Consider the following 21,727-nt stretch of genomic DNA (forward strand, 5'->3'; position numbering starts at 1 on the left):
TTCTGAAAATTCGTTCTTTATTTTGATATAAAAAAATAAATCCTTCAGCCTATAAAGAATGTTACTTGTTTTCATATTGTTGTAAAGCAAACTTATAAGATAGGAACATCTACTACCAGTTCGAAAGATGCCACATATACTTTAGAAAAAAAGTCACTGCTATTTGGATTCAAACAAACATCAGAGTGAAGGGAACAAACATCTCTGTCTCCTGATTTTTCCATAATTTTACTAAATCATCAAGAGGAAAGCTAGTAGTGGGGATGTTACAAAATTATGCCAGAATTTGGTAATGATAGTGAAACCAGCCATTCAAATCCAGCTAGGTCATGACCTTGTACAAATGTTCTACTTGATACACTACAAGCCGGGCTGGTAATAGATTTGAGTTATAATGTATAGATTTCTTTCGGTTACAGTTGCAAAGGAAGTCTTTAAATTCTTGAAGTAAGCTAGGAAGCAGGCTGCTGATCTGGATTTGCTCAGATGGAAAACACTTCCAGCAGGAGTCCAGTTGATAGGCTGTTGGAATCACCAGGCCTGTACTTGTCAGGTAGTTTCAGTCAGCTGATCGGGACACCATCTCCAGATCTTTGAGATACGTTTGAAGTTCTCACAGTAAAGTTGTGGCCATGGCTACATTAGCTCTGCCTATCTTCTTTGATTTTTAATATCATTCTTTACCAGCTGTAGCAGCCACTGCTTGGTAAAACTTTGCCACAAAGTCTGGCTCACTGACCTCCAGCTGCCTGACAAATTCATTGCGTTCCTGCTCAGCCCAACCTCGAAACCACTGATCCCAAAGACGTAACTGGCACTCAAAGATACAAGGTGGTCGGTTTGCTCCAGACACACTAAGCTGCTCCAGACTTTCCAGCAATGGCTGTAATTTTCCTGGTACTGCCTTAGCTACCAGGTCCTGAAGGAAACGTTCACGCTGAGGACCTGACCAGCTGGCAAACCAGTGAAGAATACACTTCATCTCCTGGGAAGTGATGTAAGACATTGGGGGAGGAGAAGAGTTAGAAATATTGTCTGGTACTGGGGGTAAGGGAGAAGGGAAGGATAGCGGCATTGAAGATGAAGATGATTCCAGTGGCATCCTGAAACATAAAAGCACTGTTATGTACTCTCTGGATAGAGCAATGAAAATAAAGCTTCCCAACAACATGGAATCTTACCACACTTAACCAGCATCTATTACTTTTCACCGATTTGGTTTACAGAAAAACAGGGTCCTTTGTTTATTATCCAAATACCTTACAGAAAGCACCCAAGAATAACTTGATTTCATATCTACCAACTTTCCTCTTTTTCAAACCCATTACCCTCCCCAACCACTGCCTCCCTCCATCATTCCTACAAAGAATCTAAAAATAACCAAAGTATCCCTTGTTCATTCTTTCCCACCTAATTCTATGTTCCAGGTTGAGTAAAGAAAAAAACAATGATTAATACTGGTCCAATATATCTTCCCTAAAATGAAAAAAAGGTATACATTTTTAAATTTACCAAGCAGCTGGTCTGGACCCAGATGCTAATCATTCCTGAGCTATCAACAGTAGGTTAAAAAAAAAAAAAGAAGAAAAAATCTTATACAGTGAAAGAGCTTCTCTACAATGTGCATGTAGCCTCTGAAATAAGAACTTTATAACTGTATTATTTTCTTATATTTCCTGTAAAGCATCAGGAAAAATTGAAGAGCAGAGTTAGTGAGGGTGTCTTGTCCAAAATGAGATGACAGAGTAAGAAAAACAGGAAAAGCAGCCAATTGTTTTTTAAGGACTGAGAAAATGGCCTAGTTGGTTTGCTGTCTTAGGGACCTAACAAGTGTTATACTGCTGTGACAATCCATGTATGAACACTTTTCCTTCGTGTTTAATAGAATACCTATTGATGACCGGCCTTAGCATCACTAATGCAACTAGGAGGTCAACCAGCTTGAACAGTTCTCAAATCCCACAGTTTGAGTCTCAATGAAAACAAACTACTTGTTTACGACATATTTTACTGTTTGTGTTTCTTCTGCTCTAAGCTGGAGCGTTTCTACTGACAAAGGAACCCAGAAGCAATTAACATCAGTTCACTACCAAAACAACTCAAGGAGGTTGCTTTTTCACAGTGGCCCTACAAGAAGCAATTCCTCCTAAAGGAATTTTATTCTCTTATTCAGAGAAAGGGAGAACTTTCCCCGAGTCTTGCGACATAGCTTCAATGGCAAGTTCAATGATCAAGAATTGGTTCGTAGAACAGGTCCAAAGACACAATGCTGCCACCTCCCACTTTGGAGGCCACGGAACCTGGCATTCCGAGGTCCCAAACAGCAACGTAGCCCTAGATGGGAGTGGCGGAGATTCGGAGATGGGAGGCGGTAGCTGTATCCGTAGGAGAGTTGGAGGTTTGGCACACTAAGGGTAGCACGCAAACACTGAGTCTGACCCGGCCCAAGGAGGGAGGTACTTCTACCCCGCTTACCTCCCTTTTTCTCTCACAGGGCACCCGGAGACCGCCACAACAGGGTTTAAACTCCGACTATCACGGCTGCTTCCATGTTTCCTGAAAACCCTAAGGAGGGCCAACCCGGCAGCCCACGCACTTCCGGTCCCGGACCCGCCCCAAACACCCAAGCTCCACAGCGCCTCAGCCTTAGGGCCGGAGATAGCCGAATAATTCCGATTATGGCTAGCCCAGAGTCGACAGCTTCCGAACGGATTCGATTCAAAACCTCGGTAAGACGAAGAGAACCGAGCTCTGAAAGGAGGATGCGGGAGGAGGGAGAGGCTGGGAGGATGGAAAGAATCAATTGGTGCCGATGTGTAGACGGAAACACCCGAGCACTTCCGGAGGAACCCGGGGAGCTCTGAGTGGTAATCGAGGGGTTGACTATGGCAGTGGGCGGGGCCAACTCGGTACGTTCGAAGGGCGTTGGCGGAAATTACCGAAGATGCCCGAAGCCGTCGGGACGGACCCGAGTACCTCACGCAAGATGGCGGAGCTGGAGGAGGTGACTCTGGACGGGAAGCCTCTTCAGGCGCTGCGGGTGACCGACCTGAAGGCCGCACTGGAGCAGCGAGGCCTAGCCAAGAGCGGGCAGAAGAGTGCCCTGGTCAAGCGGCTCAAAGGGGTGAGGAGACGGCGTTGCCGGGGTGTCGGAGGGAAGCGGACCCGGTAGAGCCGAGTCTCTGCCGCGGCGCAGGCGCAGTGTCCGGGCTCGGCGCGAGCGAGCTCAGGCCGCCAGCGCGAGCCTCCGGATCCGCGCGCACGGTGGTTGGCGAGGCTCGCGCTGGAGTAGAAATAGCGCCGGTTCCCGCCTTAACGGTAGCGGCGCGAGCCCAAAATGGGAGGGTGCGCGCTACTCTCCTGGAGTGTCTTAAGCTCCTTCCTCGTTCCCCCACCCCCTCCTTGTTTGTGTCTGTGGTTTCGGCGCATGCGCTGCAGAAGGAGTTAAATCCCACTACAACCACCGGCGTTGCTGGCCTGAGGGGGGCGAGTTGGGCTGGGTCGGAGTTAGGGGTATAGTTGGCCGGAGGGGTTGATGGGGTTGGTTATCGGTATCCGAATGAATAGAATTGGGGTAGGGCAAAAATGTCTGTTTGACTAGGGTAGGAGGTGAGATGAAGAGAAGCCTTGATTTGAAGGACTTGGTTAGGCAGAGATGTATATTTTATAGAGCATCCAGAAGCAATTTGGGTGGATAAGAGTTTGGTGAATATTGATGAGAGAGGTGAGGTGGGCTGGTCTGTATTGGGGATTTTGAATCTGCTTAAGTAGATTAGGGTGGGATTGCCAAGAGGTAGACGGATGAATTGGTGTGTTTATTTGGTGTAAATGGAGGGAAGATGAGGATCTCTTGGTTTTAATTTGGTAACATTAGTTAGGATACGTGAGTAGTAGTACGGTTTTGGGGGCTTCCCTGGTGGCTCAGAGGTTAAAGCGTTTACCTCCAATGCGGGAGACCCGGGTTCGATCCCTGGATCGGGAAGATCCCCTGGCGAAGGAAATGGTAACCCACTCCAGTATTCTTGCCTGGAGAATTCTTGCCTGGTAGGCTACAGTCCACGGGGTCGCAAAGAGTTGGACACGACTGAGCGACTTTACTCACTCACTCAGTATGGTTTTGGGCTGGGTTGGCTCAAAGGTTAAGTTGGCAGACCGTTGCTTACACTGAAGCTGACAGTTTCATGTGTGTGTGTATTGGATCAGAACATGATTTATAGAGTCTATGGTCATTTTGTTCTGTAGCCTCCTCTTTGAAATTTTTATAAATTTGGTAAATCTAGTTGCCACTCTTTTGGAAACAAGACAGGTTCACTTGAGTAGATCTAATCCTGGGTAACTGATCAAATAATTCACTGAGGACAAAATCATGGTTTCATGTATTTGAACCTGGTTTGAGTATTTGAAGTGAAGGGCCAGATTTAGAAGGAACACTGGTCAGAAGTGCAGAAGACAATAGCGATTGTAGTACTGTCAGATTTTATTGCATAGCCAGATTTCCTCAATATGCCTGCATTTTACATCTGTACATTTGGTAGCAGTAACCGTGGCTACCTTTAAGGGTCTTCTGAAGATGAATGAGAACAGTATTAGTAAAGGGCATTTAGGTCCTTGGAAAAGTACAGTTTAAGTGTGTATGGTTAGTCATTGCATTTGATGAAGAGATTGGGGGAGGGGTATTTTTTGCTTTTGTTTTTCCTGGTTTCTGACTTTTGCCCTTCTCTGTACCAGGCTCTAATGCTAGAAAATTTACAAAAACACTCAACCCCGCATGCTGCATTCCAGCCAAATTCCCAGGTAAGAAAGAAGGTTCATTACCAGGGGTGGACTCTGAATGCACAGAGACATGGAAGGACATGATGTATGTGTGGTGCTTGGTTTCTCACCAGTATTTCCCTAAGTTCCTTGGGTTGAAAATGTTTTCATACTGGGACAATTGAATTCTAATAAAGAATTCAAGAATCAGAAGAGCTATAAGTTAATTTCTGATTCTTGAAATGGTGTGTGCAGAAAGATATGGTTCCAGTTGATTAAGTGGAGTGCAAGGGTCTGAAGTCATTTATTTGACATTGATTTGAGAGAAGTAGTTGATGTCCTTGTAGATATGAAGTAGACAGTCACCACGGCAGTATAGGAAAATACGTCCTGATCCAAGAAGAATTCTTGTGTTGACATAAATTTTCCAAGAAATCAGTCCTTTGGAGATCATCCACCATTATCAGTGTTAATATTAACTATGCAGTCATTCCTAAGCATTGTTAATTGCTCTGTTACTTAGGGCAAGAAACAACCTTTGGAGACCTTGATTTCCTCAGTTTCCCTGTATGTAAGATGAGAAAAGGTTGAACTATATCGATAGTTTTATAACTGCTGAGATTTTCTGGAGATGCTTTTGGAGGCTTCCTGTAGGAAATTTCTTTCCAAGTGAGCAGCAGTTCACATTCCCCTCCTAAGCTAGAATAGCATTGAGTTTCTGCATAAGATTTCTTTGAAAGAAACCATTCCCATTTTTTTTTTAAGTGTTAGACTAGGTAGTCTCAAGATTCTTTTCAGCTTTACCAATTCCTCATTATAGTGTGTCACGCACTTAAAGGAAGAATCCAGGTCTTTGTTAGTGCAATGGTGTGTAGGTCCAGTACTAGATGAAATCCCAAGATACTGTGGAAAAACAAGAGAGCTTTCCTACTCCCTTGTTATTAGCTTATTAAGCTGAAAGTATCATAATCTAACTAGCTTACAGAGGTTTAGTTAAATATTTTAGCAAACATAAGAAAATGCATGTTAATCAGTTTACCATTCTATTCCTTTTGCCCATTACATTTTTGTCTTTGAAGTTTTGCTTTTATTAACATAGGATTTTTGCAACAAATACGTATATTCTCTAATACTTGCAACCCACACTTGATTAATGTCCGATGACTACCAAGAGAACCTACCTCTATTAATTTAGGTGAAAATAAACTTTTACCATCTTTAGGAAAGATGACTAATGACAAAAAGTATTCAGGTTTTTTCCCTTTTCTGGAGTTCTAATAGGACTTGCTAAGCAAGAAGGTTCTTGAGAGGAGGACTTGTGAAGAAAAAGCTGAAGGGCTAAAGAGTGACATGGGAGTCCTGGATTTTAAATATTGTTACCAAAGATTTCTTCTCACCCAAAGAAGATGGAGTTAGAACTCTGTCTGAATGCTGAATGGACATCCCTTTTCTTAGTCCCTTGCTTTCAGGCTTTTTAAATCTGATACTGAATTTTGGAGATGTTTAAATGTTTCCTGAATAGGTGGAGATTGATCTTTTGTGTCAACTAAAGATGAATTAGTATGAACTAGTGTTTTTTCCTTCAGTTTTTAATATTAAAAGGAAAAATTAGATATATGGTTTAGAAAAGACATAGTTTTATAGGAGTTTATTTCTTTTTAGATTATTTGTGCATCACTGTTTGGTTGGGAACTGACTATTTAAAATAAAAGATTATGTGCAGCTCCTCTTTTTGCCATCTTTTGTGAATCATAGGGCTATATATTTTGGTCCTCAGCTTAGGAGTAGCTTAGAAAAGGGCCCTCCAGTATTATCTTTCTTTGATCCAGATATAATCCTTTGCTCCATGGAATTTTCTTCCTAGCGTTTTCCTGGTTTGCTTTTCTAGACTGTCTTTTTCCATTTCTTCTACACAGATTGGCGAGGAAATGAGCCAGAACAGTTTCATAAAGCAGTATCTGGAAAAGCAGCAGGAGCTGCTTAGGCAGCGTTTGGAACGTGAAGCTCGAGAAGCTGCAGAACTTGAAGGTAAGTTCAGACTGTTGCTTCTCACATGGAGTCCTTCCTTCTTATTCCTGTCACCGAGTAGATGGGCCTATTTCACTAGGCAGTTTCAGGAATATAAGTCAGGCTGAAACTGCCACTTACTTGCTTTGGTAGTTGGTGGATCCAAGTGAGTTACTCTTTATGTTTTGTCAGGGAAGAAGACACTTAATTTGACTTAATCTTGTTAGAAGAGGATTCCTGCCAACAGGAAGAGTTATATGTAAATTAAGCTATCCTTTGACATACTAGACTAGAAAAACCAGGGAGTTTTTCTCTATGTACAGTGCTCTCTTTAGTATATACTCTGTATCCATGACTTTGCCTGACCTCCTTCACTCCTCTACATATTCCCACATGCTGAGCCCTTCACTCCCTCCCTGCCCCGACCCAATCTGTACTTTGCAGAAGCTTCAGCTGAGTCGGAGGACGAGATGATCCATCCCGAGAGAGTGGCTTCCCTGCTGCCTCCTGACTTTCAGAGCAGCCTGGAGAGACCAGAGCTGGAGCTCAGCAGACATTCACCCAGTACGTATCTCCCTCCCCACTGCGCTGTTTTGACAGTCTTGCGTAGTTGGTGGGGGGAGGTAGTTACACCTCCTTTCATGCTAAGCTTCCATTAAAGTCTCAGGGCAGTTCTGTGACAGTGTTATTTGACATCTGTTTTTCATGGAAATTATGTCCTTTTTGAATTCTGCTTTCACCTCAATGTTGTGTTAACCTCTCAGAGTATTTTATAAGGCAGTCTGATTTTTCTTCTCACCTGTATACCTCTCTAACTTCCTCTACTGTACCTCTGAATTTAGCAGCAGTCACAACTCGTTTTCATCTCTTCACCAGTTGTATATATTCTGTGTCACACATCCAGTCAGTCATACTCCCAAATGGACATCTGCAGTTTATTAATTCATTCAGCAAGTTTTTACTGAGTGTCTATTATATGCTAGGCGTGTGCTAGGCACCAGAAATATAGTAAAAAGACAAGTCTCTGCTATAATGAAGCATACAGTTTAGTGAACAGATGGACATTAAACAAATTATTACATAATTAGAGTCATGCTGTGTGCTGAGAGGCAATGCAGAGTATTATGTGAGCATTATTACAAGGAATTCAGACCTAATGTGTGGAATTGGTTTAGGCAGGGTTAATTTTTTCACATTTTAGAAAGCATTAAGCACCCACTTCTGCATAGTATCTCAAACAAAAATCTGTAAATACAGCCTTTGTCTTCTAGAAACTACCTAAGTATACCTTTAGGAGAACGTGTATATAAGACATGTGGATAGTAGGTAGATAAAGGAAGCCAGTGTGTAAACTAACAAGTATTTTGAATAATTATTAATGTTAGTGGTAATGGGGAAGGTGATCATTCCATATTTTTAATATTTTTAGAATGCATGTTAGTTGTCAGTGTTCCTTCTCAAATAAAAATAAGCCAAAAAAATTATGTATTGAGTTCTGCTGTATACATGTCTCCATGCGGGAGTATGTGGTGGGGGGTCAGCACCTTGTACAGTCTGTTAGGGAGAGAGAAGACAATCACACATAAAGCTAACAATAGAAGATAGTATGTGTTAAGTAACATACGAGGAGTACAGACACAATGTACTGTCAGAATTCGAAAGACGAAAAATTCACTGAGGACCAGAAAGATTATAGAGAGCTTTATTAAAGGAGGTGTAGTATTTGAGCTGAGCCTTAGAAATAGGTAGGATTTGAGTTGGCACAGAGAGGACAAGAGGGTATTTTTAGAAAGGAACAGAGGCACAGGGATAGGAATGAAGGTGATATTTAATTTTAAAGGTAATGGAGGGACCACTGAAACTTCTTGATGGGAATATGATCTGATAAACTCTTTTGAAAAAGAGAGAACCTCTCTCTGGCTTAAATGTAATCTGAAGTGAAAATGAGGAATGTCCTGAAATAGATGTAGGTTTAAAAATCAAATAAAGATTTAGAATGAAGAAGGTGGCCAGTCTGTTCAGTGCTTTGAGTCATCAGTAGGACTATGCCTGTAGCTATAATTGATGAGGGGAAAGAGAGGGTAGGTGAAAGGAAAGAGGTGAAAAATTAGAAATGAATGTAGTAAATTGTAGAGTGGTTTGGTGATTTAGTTGCTAAGTTGTGTTTGACTCTTGTGATCCAATGGACTGTAGCCCGCCAAGCTCCTCTGTCCATGGGATTTTCCAGGCAAGAATACTAGAGTGGGTTAAAATTGTAGGGTACAACTAACAATTGCTCTGTGTCTTCTTCAGTGTACCCTGTCCATAAACTTTTCTACCTCTGATCTTGGCTAGAATATGAACTTTATTACAGATGTGGCATAAAATGTGGTAAGAGTCCTAAGTGGAGTGGTAGTTTTGGAGTTCTAGCAATGCTTGGTTGGATCAATAGCAATGCCTGGAATTTACCCAGAAGTTAGGTTTGTTTCAGGTATACAATGTCAGTCTGCCGTAGGCCAGTAAATTATTAGGATTCCAGTTTATTTGTTAGCTTTGGATGTTTGGGGTTCCTTGTTTCGTAACATTTTGATTAAGGTTCCTAGTAATATGTTGTTAATTAACAGTGGCACCTGAGGATTTTTGGGGGGGGGTATTGTTTTTTAAGAATATGAATTCCTGGTCCCTGCCCCAAGAACCTCAAGGAGTGTACGTCCTGAGACCTTTCGTTTTTTAAAAGTCTCCTGGTAGTTCTGTTGATGAACTCAGTTTATGAATGACTAAGTGAAAGAATAGCTTTTCAGTGTTAACAGTTAATCAGGATCCTTGTCTTATACTGCAGCAGCCTCCCATTAACGTCCTGTAGACACAGTCCCAAATAGGAAGGAAGGATTGGTTTATAAAATCCTCCCTGGCTCCCCTTCTTGACTTTTTACCTCTCTACCAGTTTCTTCAGATTTTTCTGCTCTCTATAATCAGGGGTTGCCTGGATTCCCTTCTAGGTCATAACTGGTTTTATGGAAGTCCTTATTATCTTCAGTTAATTCTTTTAAAAAAGAGACCACACTTGGACGATTAGGAAAAATACTAAAACATTAAAAAATGGGCAGTCAGAATATGGATTGATTAACAAAGGTATGAACCACCCCAGGGGGTTTTAACCAGCCTTTGGCTTACAAAGCATTTAGCCCTTATTCCTATTTCTTGTGTTAAATCTGGATGCTGAGATTCCACAGAAATGTTAGATAAGTTACTTATACAGCAGATACGAGTCAGATTTAGGTTTGGCATCCTTCTCTTAATTTCTGCTTCTTATTCATACCCAAGGATACTGTTTGGCCACAGGCTTTGCTGTGATCTCTATAGCTACCTAACTTGGGTCTTGTAGATCCTACCGAGGGATTTGTTTTCCAGATTGAAGAAACTTCCCTCCTATCTGGCCCTTAAACTTTCTTCACTTTAATACATTTTATACTATCTTTGCTCTCCTGAAGACTTCTGGCTTGGAATCTTAGAAATCTTACGTTCACCCTGGCTTACCTTTTAACACCTGAAATATTAACCTGTTACCAGCATTGGTTCCACCCTCTGCTAAAGGTGCTCATTTCCTTCACATATCAGTAACATCAGGCTGAAGACACTCATGTGGCCACGTGCACATAATAGATGGCACCTTTCGTAGAATCTTGTCTGCCTCACATCAGTTCCTTACGAGGAGCTCAAAAAAATGCCTCATCTCTTTCTTATAGTTTGTATTGTTTACTAGGTTCTTGTTTTCATGTCTGAAGGTCCCCTCCAGCTGTCGTTTTTGTTGTTGTTTTTTTTTTTGCAAAACAATGATGTCCAGAACTTTCTGAACAACTTTTCTCAGCTTTCCCACATCTCTTTGATGACTTACTAGGCAAGTGCTTCTGGAGAAGGGATTGTCTAGAATCCTGTCACTGCAGTTTTACAATATCAAAATAACATTACTGCCGGAGTCCAACTCCAGCAACCAGGGATTCAGCCTGAAGAGATGGACAGTGTCAGCGAGAGAAATGAGACAGCCTCTCAGTTTATTCCAAGTTTAAGATTCTCTTTTATACTTTTACAAAAACATTAGGCCAGAGGTTTGACATTTTCAGTTCCCCCTCTCCCAGATTTATCATCTCCATAAATCACTGTTGCTCTTCAAACAGAGTTCCTGCTTCAGTGATTCTCTGGGAATCAGCCTTATCATCTATTATCTACCTCTTGTAAGTGTCCCATAGTTAACTTGTGATTACATTGTAACTCATGCTACATTCCTCAGTTACTACTTATCTTCCTAAATCCTGTTTGCCCCTAACATCCTGAGCTCACTCTGTTTTAAAAAGGCTTCTAGCTATAGTGTCTCTAAAAATTCCTGACTTCTATAAGCTATAGTAAAATATGCTAACTTTACAACATTCCTCAAATCTTTAACTTCTAACTATTTTAATTATTTCTAAGCCCTAAATTCAGTAAACTCCTTTGCCATAAACTTTCTCCTCACAAATAGGCTTCAGATATCAATCCCTCCCATGGCCTCAAGCTACGGCCTATGTGCTCATCCTGGAACACTCTTTTCTAAAAGTCCTTGAACAAATGTCAGTGATTAACTTTATGAATTATTTTCTGAGCAATGCTGCAGAAGGCTTTGTGCCTTCTCATGCTCCTCTCAAGAACAATAAGCACCTTAATATTCCTTTTCAGTCAACTCAGCTGAGGAGAGGAAAAGACCAGTCAGAATTACAAGGCCTAACTCCTTCATCCCGGGATCTGTGCCTGCAGAATGAGGAGACGGGGCTGGGGGCTGTGCCTCCATTTTGTCAGTAATGCCTAACGCGGCTCCCGACATCTCCCCCTTTTTTATTTTTTAGAGCATAGGTATGAAACTCAGTAGATAGAGCAGAAACACTTTGGCTGAGTATCCTGAAAAGACACGGGGCTATTACACAAATCAGAACTAACAGGCATAAGCACATGGCAGCATTAATCATTATTGTAGAAAAGGATCCATGGGAAAGATACCCCTCCAGATTTTCAAAGACAGAATTAGAAAAGTCAGACTCCGCCTGCTTCATATTCTGAATATGCTGATGTAACTTAGAAATATCAATACTAAAGTCTGAATGATTCCAGACGCCTAAAATATGATTTCTAATGAGTTCCCAAGAGTGCATGGACTCATTCACTTGTAGAGGGGTAATGCACATCCATTTAAATTCAGCATGGCACCTTAAAGACAATTTAATTTTTAAATTTGTAATTTCTTGCCCCATAAACAGAACTGCTGCTTCTAAAGCATTGACCTTATATTCTATTTTCTTATCTATAATTTCCTGCGTAGTAAGAGCTGCGGAGACATTTTTGGACAGCTGATCGACAAACGAGGCCGTATGCACTTGTTTTGACAAGGCAACAGCAGAAACCATAACTGATGCAGTTATGGCAATCAAAGCTGTTATTCCCACAACCAGAGCTGCAATGAATTGCTTAGGTCGAGAAATTAAATTAAGTTCATATAAAACTTTCAGTGCATAATCTTCAAACCATTGTCCCTCTAATTTTACAGGAACCATCAAATATGGTGGTTGCTTTACAATCATCACAGCCTTATAATTATAATCATTCCCATCAACACAATTCTATATAAAACAATTCACACATATAACATTGTAAACAGTTTCTTCTTCAGAAACTTCCAAATCACTCTGATTTCTGGCCAACAAAAAGGCATAGGGAGAATGCATGCAGGCCCGTACAATATATCTTTGTTCATTTAAAGGTCTATGTAAAATCACAGGTGCCATAGCAGCCAATACTTTCCATAACTCAGGCTGCATGGGACCCGTTCCATCGAAGCTCACTAAAGGAGGAACCCATCCATTAGCATGCCACCTAGTAATTACTAAAGGCATAGGGAGAAATGAATTATTCCATGTGGACCTATAAGGTTCTACATAAATCAAGCCCCATCGTTGATTCAAAAGATTGGGGTACCCTCATTTGGTCAGAAAATGTCTGGTGGCAGCAATGGGAATAGATAACTTTATGGCGTACATGCATTCTTTCCAACTAGGAAAGCCAGAAATTCTGCTTATGCTTTCCCAGGCCTGTAGTCCTTGTTCATCAGAGTCTGAAGTTGGGAGTGCACAACTCGGATAGTCCTTTAAATGAGGGGCTGCTTTTTAAAGGCATCAAATAGTCTTTCTTGCGCCCCTGGCATCAGCAGCTGTAAAGACCAAAAGTCTCTCTTGCCATCGCTTCTTGGAGAATCAGTAAGCATGCCTTTCAAGGAAGTGCTAACGCATCCATTCAAAACTGGAGCTGCTTCTTGTAGAGAGGAAGGTATGGCAAAGCAAATAGGTGGATAAATGGACGCGCCCGAAAAATTGAAGGGAGTGCTGACCACTGTTTTAACATTATTAGGATAGATAGAAGCCCCGCCCAAAAGAAGAGTATCATTAACAAAAACACATTCATTCATCCAATCAGTAGGCTGGGAAGAAGGTGGATTAGGCAAATGAGCCCAATGAACTTTTTCTGTGCTGGAGGGCCTCAGCTGACAAGCTAACACAGCAAGCATAACCACAAACATTACCATAGGAGTGGCCTCATATGTCCCCCTTTCTATTAATTCTTCAGCCCGCTGAGCGAGATGTTTTAGCTGGCCCCAAGTTGGTACAGTGCTGGAGGTGATTGTTTAAGTACAATAACTGTGACGAGGTGGGGCAGAATATGGTTGAACTCAATCAGCATGTCTCTCCTGAAGCGCCAGGTGCCTGAAGCGATGTACTAGCAGTGAAGCCTCAGGCAAAGGGTCACTCGCCCTTTGGCGTTTCCTTGGCTCCCTCAGGTCTGGACTCTACGAGCTTCTGGTCTCTCCATCTTTCCTCGGTTCCGGACTCCAGGACCCCAGGGATTTTAGTAACCTCAGGGGTCCAAACAGTAGAAGTGGAATCCTGTGGAAACACAAAAGCATACCCTCTCCCACAAGTTAGCAGTATATCTGGCCTTCTCCATTCTCCTGTAAGGAGGTCTTTCAACTTAACCAGAGGCCAAGTCGTAGCCCCTTCAGGAGTCCAGTGTCTCGTCATTGCAGTCTGCCCCTGTGTGTCCACGTTTAAATGATTAATTACAAACAAAGCATAGTGTAAAACATGATGCGGAGAGGAATATTTAAATTCTCCCTGTCTTAATTTAGCTATCTGACTTTTTAAAGTCTGGTGCACCCTTTCCACTATGGCTTGGCTTTGGGGATTATAAAGTATTCCGGTTGAATGTAGTATGGAAAATTGTTGACAAATCTCTTAAAAGTGGCAGAATTATAAGCTGGGGCATTATCTGTTTTTATCTGTTCGGGGAGTCTTATTTGGGAAAAGCTTTGAAACAAGTGCTGAATTACATCTCTTGTTGCTTCACCTGATCTAGCAGAGGCTATAATAACACGAAAAAAGGTATCCACAGTAACATGCACTAAGGACAGTTTTCCAAAGGCCGCGATATGAGTTACATCCATTTGCCAGAGAGCATTAGGCCTAAGGCCTCTGGGATTTACTCCTAATGGTGGAGATGGATTAAATGTTGGGCAATTTGGACATAACTATTTGTCTAGCTGCTTCCCTAGGGATATGAAATTCGTACCTTAAACCAGCTGCATTTTGATGATGAATTTTGTGAGAATTTTTGGCCTTGTCAATCTTGTCATGTAAGTTTAAAGCAATGACTTTAGTTAATGCATCTGCCAAAGCACTTCCTTCATGCAAAGGGCCAGGCAAGCCGGAATGGGCTCTAATATGTCCCACAAAATATTTCTTATCTCTATGCTTAATCTCCTTCTGTAAATCAAATAACAGGGAGAATATAGTAATCTCATTTTCTAGAATATTAGTAGTCTCAGTATGAGGAAATAACCCTACAGTATATCGGGAGTCAGTCAAAAGATTGAAGGCGTGGTTTCTTAAATGTTGAAAAGCCCAAATAACCGCCCTCAACTCAGCTCTCTGGGCCGATGTCTCTTCAGTTACCTGAACATGGGATTTTCCATCAATAATTGTGACTGCTTAAACATTAGAGGAACCATCTGTGAAAACTAAAATTGCCCTTTCCAAAGGTTGAATAGAAAATTTCTTCGGAAAAAATCACTGGATGTGTTTTCAAAAAATGCAGTAGGGGGCTTGAGGGCAAATGAAACAAAATTTGACCCCTGAAATCTATCAGGGTAACTTGCCAATCATTACTATTTTGTAAAAGAAATTGCAGTTGATCCTTATTGAATGGAATCACTATATTTGCTACTTCTTTTTCAAAAAGTTCCACACTTCTTTTTCTACCTTTTATAATTAATTGTGCTACCAAGCTAGGATAAGATAAAATTATTTTTCTTGGGGTCACTGGTATATGGAGCCATTCCAATGGGCCTTCTTGCCACAAGCATCCTGTAGGTGTATGCTCTGTGGCGAGAATAATTAAATCTCATCCTCTGGTAATATTAATCCTAATTAACTGATCATTTAAAGCCTCATCCACTTTAACAAGAGCCGACTCTGCCTCACTAGTCAACTTTCTCTTAGAACTGGGATTAGGATCGCTTTTTAAGCAATCAAACAGAGGCTTTAAATCTGCAGTGGTCAGTTTTAAATGTGGGTGTATCCAATTAATATTTCCTAATAATTTCTGGAAATCATTTAAAGTTAGTAAAGGATTTCTCCGCATGACTCATGGTATGGGTATTTAATACCCTCCCTAAATAAGAAAAAGGATTTACTTGCATCTTATCTGGCACTATCTTTAAACCCCAGCTTTCCAAGGCCTCAATCAATTCAGATAAAATTTGTTGCAACAAGGCTCTATCCTTATGAGCTGCCAAAATATCATCCATATAATGTGTCACATATAGATCTTTATACTTTGTTCTAGCATTTTGTAGAGCTTGGTCTACAAAATTCTGACACAAGGTAGGGCTATTTTTCATTCCCTGAGGCAAAACCATCCGTTGAAACCTCCTGTAGGGCTGTTTAAAATTAGCTGAAGGGAGACTGAAACCAAACCGTTTATAATCTTGATCAGCCAGGGGAATGGCAAAGAAACAGTCCTGTAGACCTGTAACTATCACACTATACTGAGAAGGCACAGCCACTGGGGAAGGGAGGCCCGGCTGGAGGGCCCCCATGTCTTCCATAGTTGGGTTTATAGCTCTCAAATCTTGTAACAATCTCCATTTTCCTGATGTTTTCTTAATAACAAAAATAGGAGTATTCAGGGGCTATTAGAAGGCTCTATATGGCCGGCTGCCAGTTGTTCCATAACTAAATCCTCAGCTGCCTGTAACTTTTCAGCTGTTAATGGCCATTGCTCCACCCATACCGAGTCATCAGATTTCCAGGTAATAGGGTCGGCAGCAAGAGCAACAGGCCCTAGGATAAATTTGAATATCCCAGACCTTCTGTATTTTTGTTAAGAACCGTCTCTAATGGAGAAACAATTTCCTGCTGATCTTTACCAAGCCCTTTATCAGGATTATAGCTCATTTTCAGCATTTGATTAGTAACCTTTTCATCTGGGCTATATAAAAGCATTCCCATCTGAGATAATATATCTCTCCCCCATAAAGAAAAAGGTAGTGAAGGAACCACATATGGACAAAGTGCTTTATGCCCCCTTCTCATCTGACCATGTCAAAATTTGTGAGCCCTTAGCAACCGAGGGCACTGACCCTATTCCTACCAGGCCGGCACTGGTCAAGCGTGTCGGCCAGGATGAGGGACAGTCTTTTCCAGCAATGCAAGAGACATCTGCTCCAGTATCTAACAGCCCTGACATTTTATTTCCTTGAATTAAAAGATCTTTTAAAGGCCTAGAAGCTGTAGTTTCCTGCACCCAAAAAGTTAGATCACTAGATCCAAATCCTCTGGGGCCCCTAGCTTGAGAAGTCAAGGTTTTTCCTGTCTGATAATAAGGTGAAAGCAAAAGCTGTGCTATTCTTTGACCTTAATTAATTTGCACAGTTTTAGTAGGTGGCGAGATCAAAACTTTAATTTCCCCAGTATAATCAGAATCTACCACACTAGGCACCACCGAAGTTCCTTGAAAAGAAAGCAAGCTACGCCCCAGCACAAGTCCTACAATGCCCTCAGGTAGGGGGCCAGCCACTCAATGTCAGGGGTTAATATTGTTGCTGTGGTGGAACTGAGGTCCAGTCCTGCGCTACCTGGGGTTGATTGGCACAACTTGTTGTCCCTGCTTGGCGGGACATTGCTGGCAAAAATGCCCCATTTGGCCACAAGAGAAACATTTTTTATTTGTAGAATCGTTTCCATTACGATTAATTTTTTTTTTAAGCCTGGGTGAGGCCCCCTGAGGAGGTTTTCTCCAAGGAGCAGGCTCTGTATATTGTGCATGCATCTGCTTTAAAAGCTCCTTTGTTTCAAAAAAAACTCTATCTTTCTCAGCCTTAGGTAATACTCTGGGAGGCTTTGGAGGCAAAGTGGGGAACTCCTGGGCCCTGGGAGGCACAAGTGGAGGTGGCGGTAGTCACCTTAAATCAGTTGCGTAGAGGAAGAAGGGGCTCGCCAGGGCACCGGCCGCAGCGTCCTGTAAGCCCTCTCCTTCCTCGGGAGGCAGAGCACAGTCTCCCTCCTTTACTTCATCAATGGCAGAAAACATGATCTGCACAGAAGGTGGAGACCCACCACCATCCACCACTATAGCCTCCCCCATAGACTATCTTAACAGCCTCATGACGAGGGTCCAGGACATTTCTAATCATATTCCACAGAGCAAAACCATCTACGGGAACCTTTTCTGGCCTATGCAAAGTATAAAACAAATGTAGAAATTTAGACGGTCTTCCTGTGCTTGCTTTAACACCTCTATGGGCTAACATATGAAATAATATTTCAATAAACATTTGTCTATTCTTAGATGCAGAGAAACCCATTCTTCTAAGACTATACTTTCAGGGATCATTTCTATAGTTCGTTACTAGAGAAGTTTCTCTGATCGTGTAGAGCACCAAGATTAGCAAAGGCCTCAAAAAAAAAAAAAAAGAAACCCATTCTTCTAGAGAATATTCTTACTGATTCTATAGCCTCCTCACCCTGCCTAAACTGCAAAGGGGTGCCGGCCACCCACAGGTACAGTCCTAACCGTCCCGCGTTACATTCCCAGAATCACTTACTCTTCAGTGTCCCCTGTTCTGGGCGCCACTGGCCGGAGTCCAACTCCAGCAACCAGGGATTCAACCTGAAGAGATGGACGGTGTCGGCGAGAGAAATGAGGCAGCCTCTCAGTTTTCTATGGACTGCCTGTTTATTCCAAGTTTAAGATTCTCTTTTATACTTTTACAAAAACATTAGGCCAGAGGTTTGACATTTTCAGTTCCCCCTCTCCCAGATTTATCATCTCCATAAATCACTGTTGCTCTTCAAACAGAGTTCCTGCTTCAATGATTCTCTGGGAATCAGCCTTATCTATTATCTGCCTCTTGTAAGTGTCCCATAGTTAACTTGTGATTACATTGTAACTCATGCTACATTCTTCAGTTTACTACTTACCTTCCTAAATCCAGTTTGCCCCTAACATCCTGAGCTCACTCTCTCTTAAAAAGGCTTCTAGCTATAGTGTCTCTAAAAATTCCTGACTTCTATAAGCTATAGTAAAATATGCTAACTTTACAACATTCCTCAAATCTTTAACTTCTAACTATTTTAATTATTTCTAAGCCCTAAATTCAGTAAACTCCTTTGCCATAAACTTTCTCCTCACAAATAGGCTTCAGATATCAATCCCTCCCATGGCCTCAAGCTATGGCCTATGTGCTCATCCTGGAACACTCTTGTAAAAGTCCTTGAACAAATGTCAGTGATTAACTTTATGAATTATTTTCTGAGCAATGCTGCAGAAGGCTTTGTGCCTTCTCATGCTCCTCTCAAGAACAATAAGCACCTTAATATTCCTTTTCAGTCAACTCAGCCGAGGAGAGGAAAAGAGAAGTCAGAATTACAAGGCCTAACTCCTTCATCCCGGGATCTGTGCCTGCGGAATGAGGAGGGGGCTGGGGGCCGTGCCTCCATTTTGTCAGTAATGCCTAACATGGCTCCCGACACATTATGGTCTAATAGGATAGTATGTAGTTTATAATTGATGGAGATAAAGGCTATTTGCTTGTACATAATTTTAAAATCATAACTAAAAAACTATTTTTTTGACCTGTTTAGCACATTTATGACTAACTGTATGCATACCTTTCTCCGCCTCCCCTTAAAAATCACATTTATTTATTCAGAGCATATATGTGTTTATAACGCTCACTTTTTAAGTTGAAATAAAACAGCAGAGAATGTTTCTTATATAGAATTTGAAGTGATAAATGCAAGTATTTGGGATGGCTAGACCTGTGAATTTTTCCTGTTTATAGTATTTGAGGTGATTGGAGAATCTCTTCTGTAGGTTTTTCCTGCAGAGTATAGGATTTTATCATTTTAAAAATGATTGTTTTATTACAAAAAGTAGCATGTATTCTGTAGAAAAATTCTTGAAAAACTAGAAGAAAACAGGTGCTTTTATTTTATTTATTTGTTTGGCTGTGCTGCATGGCTTGTGGGATATTATTTCCCTGACCAGGGATCAAACCCCGGCCCCAGCGATGAAAATGCTGAGTCCTAACCACTGGACCACCAGGGAATTCCCTAGGGTTTTTTTTAAATTTGGAGTATAGTTGAATAACAATGCTGTGTTATGTTTCAGGTGCACAGTAGAAAGAATTGGTTATACATATATCCACTCTTTCTTAGATTCTTTTCTTGTAGAAGTGCATTAAACAGGTTTTTAAATCACCATAAGTCCCACAAACTAAAATAGCAGCAACTGATACTTTGGTGTAGGATTTTCTTTTCTTTGTCTGTAGATAAGTTTAAGAAATCTGCAATATTTAAGTTTTTACCTTCCTTCCAAATTTTTTTTTTTTTTTTAATTCTTGAGCATCTGGATAGTGTTTTTGTTGGGGGTTTTTTTAAGATTTTTTTTTTTTTGAGTAGTTTTAGGTTCACAGCAAAATTGCTAGGTACAGAAATTTCTCATGTGCCCTCTACTCCTCCCACCTATGTATAGCCTCTCTTATCAACATTGCACACCAGAGTGGTATACTTCTTACAGTGTGTGAATATTCACTGACACATCATAATCACTGAAGTCTGTAACTCGCTTTAGGGTTCACTTTTGATGTACTTTCTGTGGGTTTGGACAAATGTATAATGACACGTATCCATCATTAGAGTGTCATACCAGGGTGTTTTCACTGCCCTAAAACTCTTCTGTGCTCTACCTGTTTATCCCTCCCTCTACCTTCTGCCTTTTTAAAAATTTCTTGTTAAACTACAATAAATCAGCTTCTTTCTCCTATGTATGCAAAAAAGTCTTTTTTCTCTAACCTAGATATGAAATGTTTTATATATTCAGAGATCCTGTTAATCAAGTGATCATAGAATAAAGTTTTATAAAGTATATGCAGTCTTCTAGTTCATTTTGTAAGTTTCTTTTAGTTACAGAAGCCCAGACTAGTTCACTTTAGATTGCTGAAATATAGAAATAAGAGAAAACTTCTCTTTTCTCACACCATTTGCCATTATTTGCACTAGTTTAAATACTGTTAGTGTAGAACAGGTGTTTGTGCATCATTTAAACCTTTTGTACTGTATTGTACCTATTTGGAATGTAATTATCTTTAGGCTATTTTCTAAACTGTTTCTCATCAATATTTGCATTTCTGCTCCGTGTAATATTTTAATACTGGTAGGAAACATAGAGATCTTCCAGCCCCTCACTTCCATTTTCTGTCAAGACACTGAGACCCAAATTATTTAAGTGATTTACATGGAACGTAAGTGAACATTTTTTCCAGTTTTACTTGGAGTTATTAATTGGAATGACCTACATTGGTGATTTACAAGCTTTCTTTTAATAGTAGAACTTGTTTTTCTTTAATCTTACCTTGAGTTCCATATATAAAACATAATTGAGAGGCCTGTTTCCAGAGCCCTGTCCAGTTGGCTTGAAGAAGTTTTTAGGAACCTTAGGGCCCTGAAAATCATTTCTCTTAAGTAATCATGAGATTATTGTTTTACAAACCAGTGTGTTAATCATGAGGTTTTGGGCAAAAGTAGTGGCAATAGGCTGTCCAAAAAAATCAAATGAACACAATGAAGTCTTTAGCTTTGATTCAGTGACAAAACATTTAACAGAAATAAATGTACTTTGTGATAGACAATTTGAAGCTACTGGTAGTTATTTTACATTTGTTTGAATTACTTGTAATATGTGAATTGGCTTTGAGATAGTAAAACATTCCAGATGTGCATAGCAGGAATTATCAACATGTCCTGACCTTCTGGGCTTCATATGGTCTTTTCTTCTACATAGAGATCGGGGAAATTAATATAGGTGTGTGTTGACCAGCTCATATGCTTTGATTGATTGAATTTTAGAAAGCAGTATTGTATGAATGTTCGTGTTTTTAAGTCTGACTTGATTTTCTTTCATTTGATAGGAAAAAGCACCTCTGTTTCTGAAGAGAAAGGTGAATCTGATGATGAGAAACCAAGGAAAGGAGAAAGACGATCATCCAGAGTCAGACAGGTAACTCTGTTGTCTCTGAAAGCATCCTTCACTTCTTTGCGAAATGCTTTGGATATCTCCTCCTCCTCTTTTTCCTCAACTTATTTTCAGAGTTGAATTTTTCTAGTTTTCTGTATAGTCACCTTCTTTGCTTAACATTTTTCTCATTTTGTGTTTTCTAATTTATATCTACTTTGGCCTTCAGATTTCTAAATGAATATATAAAAATTAAAACTTAATTGTAAAAGTTAGCAGGCTGATCTGTATTTGGAAGGCAGCATATTATTAGAAAACAGACAATTCATTATTTAAAACCTTAAAGCTGTATGATATGGTGTTAAGTGAACAGAATACAAAAGTATATGAATGGTTAATT

At 40.6% G+C, this 21,727-nt stretch overlaps 2 protein-coding genes and 1 pseudogene across 7 annotated transcripts in view; 2 read left to right on the forward strand and 1 right to left on the reverse strand.

Annotated features, from left to right (window-relative positions):
• C10H14orf119 (chromosome 10 C14orf119 homolog) lies at positions 1–2,567 on the reverse strand. Its single transcript, XM_002690507.7, has 2 exons — positions 2,476–2,567; positions 1–1,103 (listed from the first exon to the last, which is right to left on the reverse strand). The coding sequence occupies exon 2, from the start codon at positions 1,100–1,102 to the stop codon at positions 674–676; it is 429 nt and encodes a 142-aa protein (XP_002690553.1). The 5' UTR covers position 1,103; positions 2,476–2,567; the 3' UTR covers positions 1–673.
• A 207-nt stretch (positions 2,568–2,774) lies between these two features.
• The window catches only part of ACIN1 (apoptotic chromatin condensation inducer 1), a 38,484-nt gene continuing 19,531 nt past the window's right edge, over positions 2,775–21,727 (forward strand). For 2 of the 6 annotated variants that reach the window (XM_059890786.1, XM_024997950.2), the window contains exons 1-5: positions 2,780–3,124; positions 4,729–4,794; positions 6,669–6,780; positions 7,204–7,323; positions 21,284–21,372. In XM_059890786.1, coding sequence (XP_059746769.1) covers positions 2,813–3,124; positions 4,729–4,794; positions 6,669–6,780; positions 7,204–7,323; positions 21,284–21,372 — 699 coding nt within the window. In that variant the 5' untranslated portion in view covers positions 2,780–2,812. Of the gene's footprint in view, positions 3,125–4,728; positions 4,795–6,668; positions 6,781–7,203; positions 7,324–21,283; positions 21,373–21,727 lie in introns of all 6 variants that reach the window. The other 4 variants (XM_003586511.6, XM_010809043.4, XM_003586509.6 and 1 more) reach the window with 4 other exon arrangements.
• LOC112448635 (uncharacterized) lies at positions 17,684–17,768 on the forward strand (annotated as a pseudogene).

This window comes from Bos taurus, chromosome 10 (assembly GCF_002263795.3).
Source record: "Bos taurus isolate L1 Dominette 01449 registration number 42190680 breed Hereford chromosome 10, ARS-UCD2.0, whole genome shotgun sequence".
Taxonomy (NCBI): Eukaryota; Metazoa; Chordata; class Mammalia; order Artiodactyla; family Bovidae; genus Bos; species Bos taurus.

What these genes read in the sequence shown, in the direction of transcription:
- C10H14orf119 (XM_002690507.7), bottom strand. Translation starts at nt 1,102, where the DNA reads ATGCCACTGGAATCATCTTCATCTTCAATGCCGCTATCCTTCCCTTCT.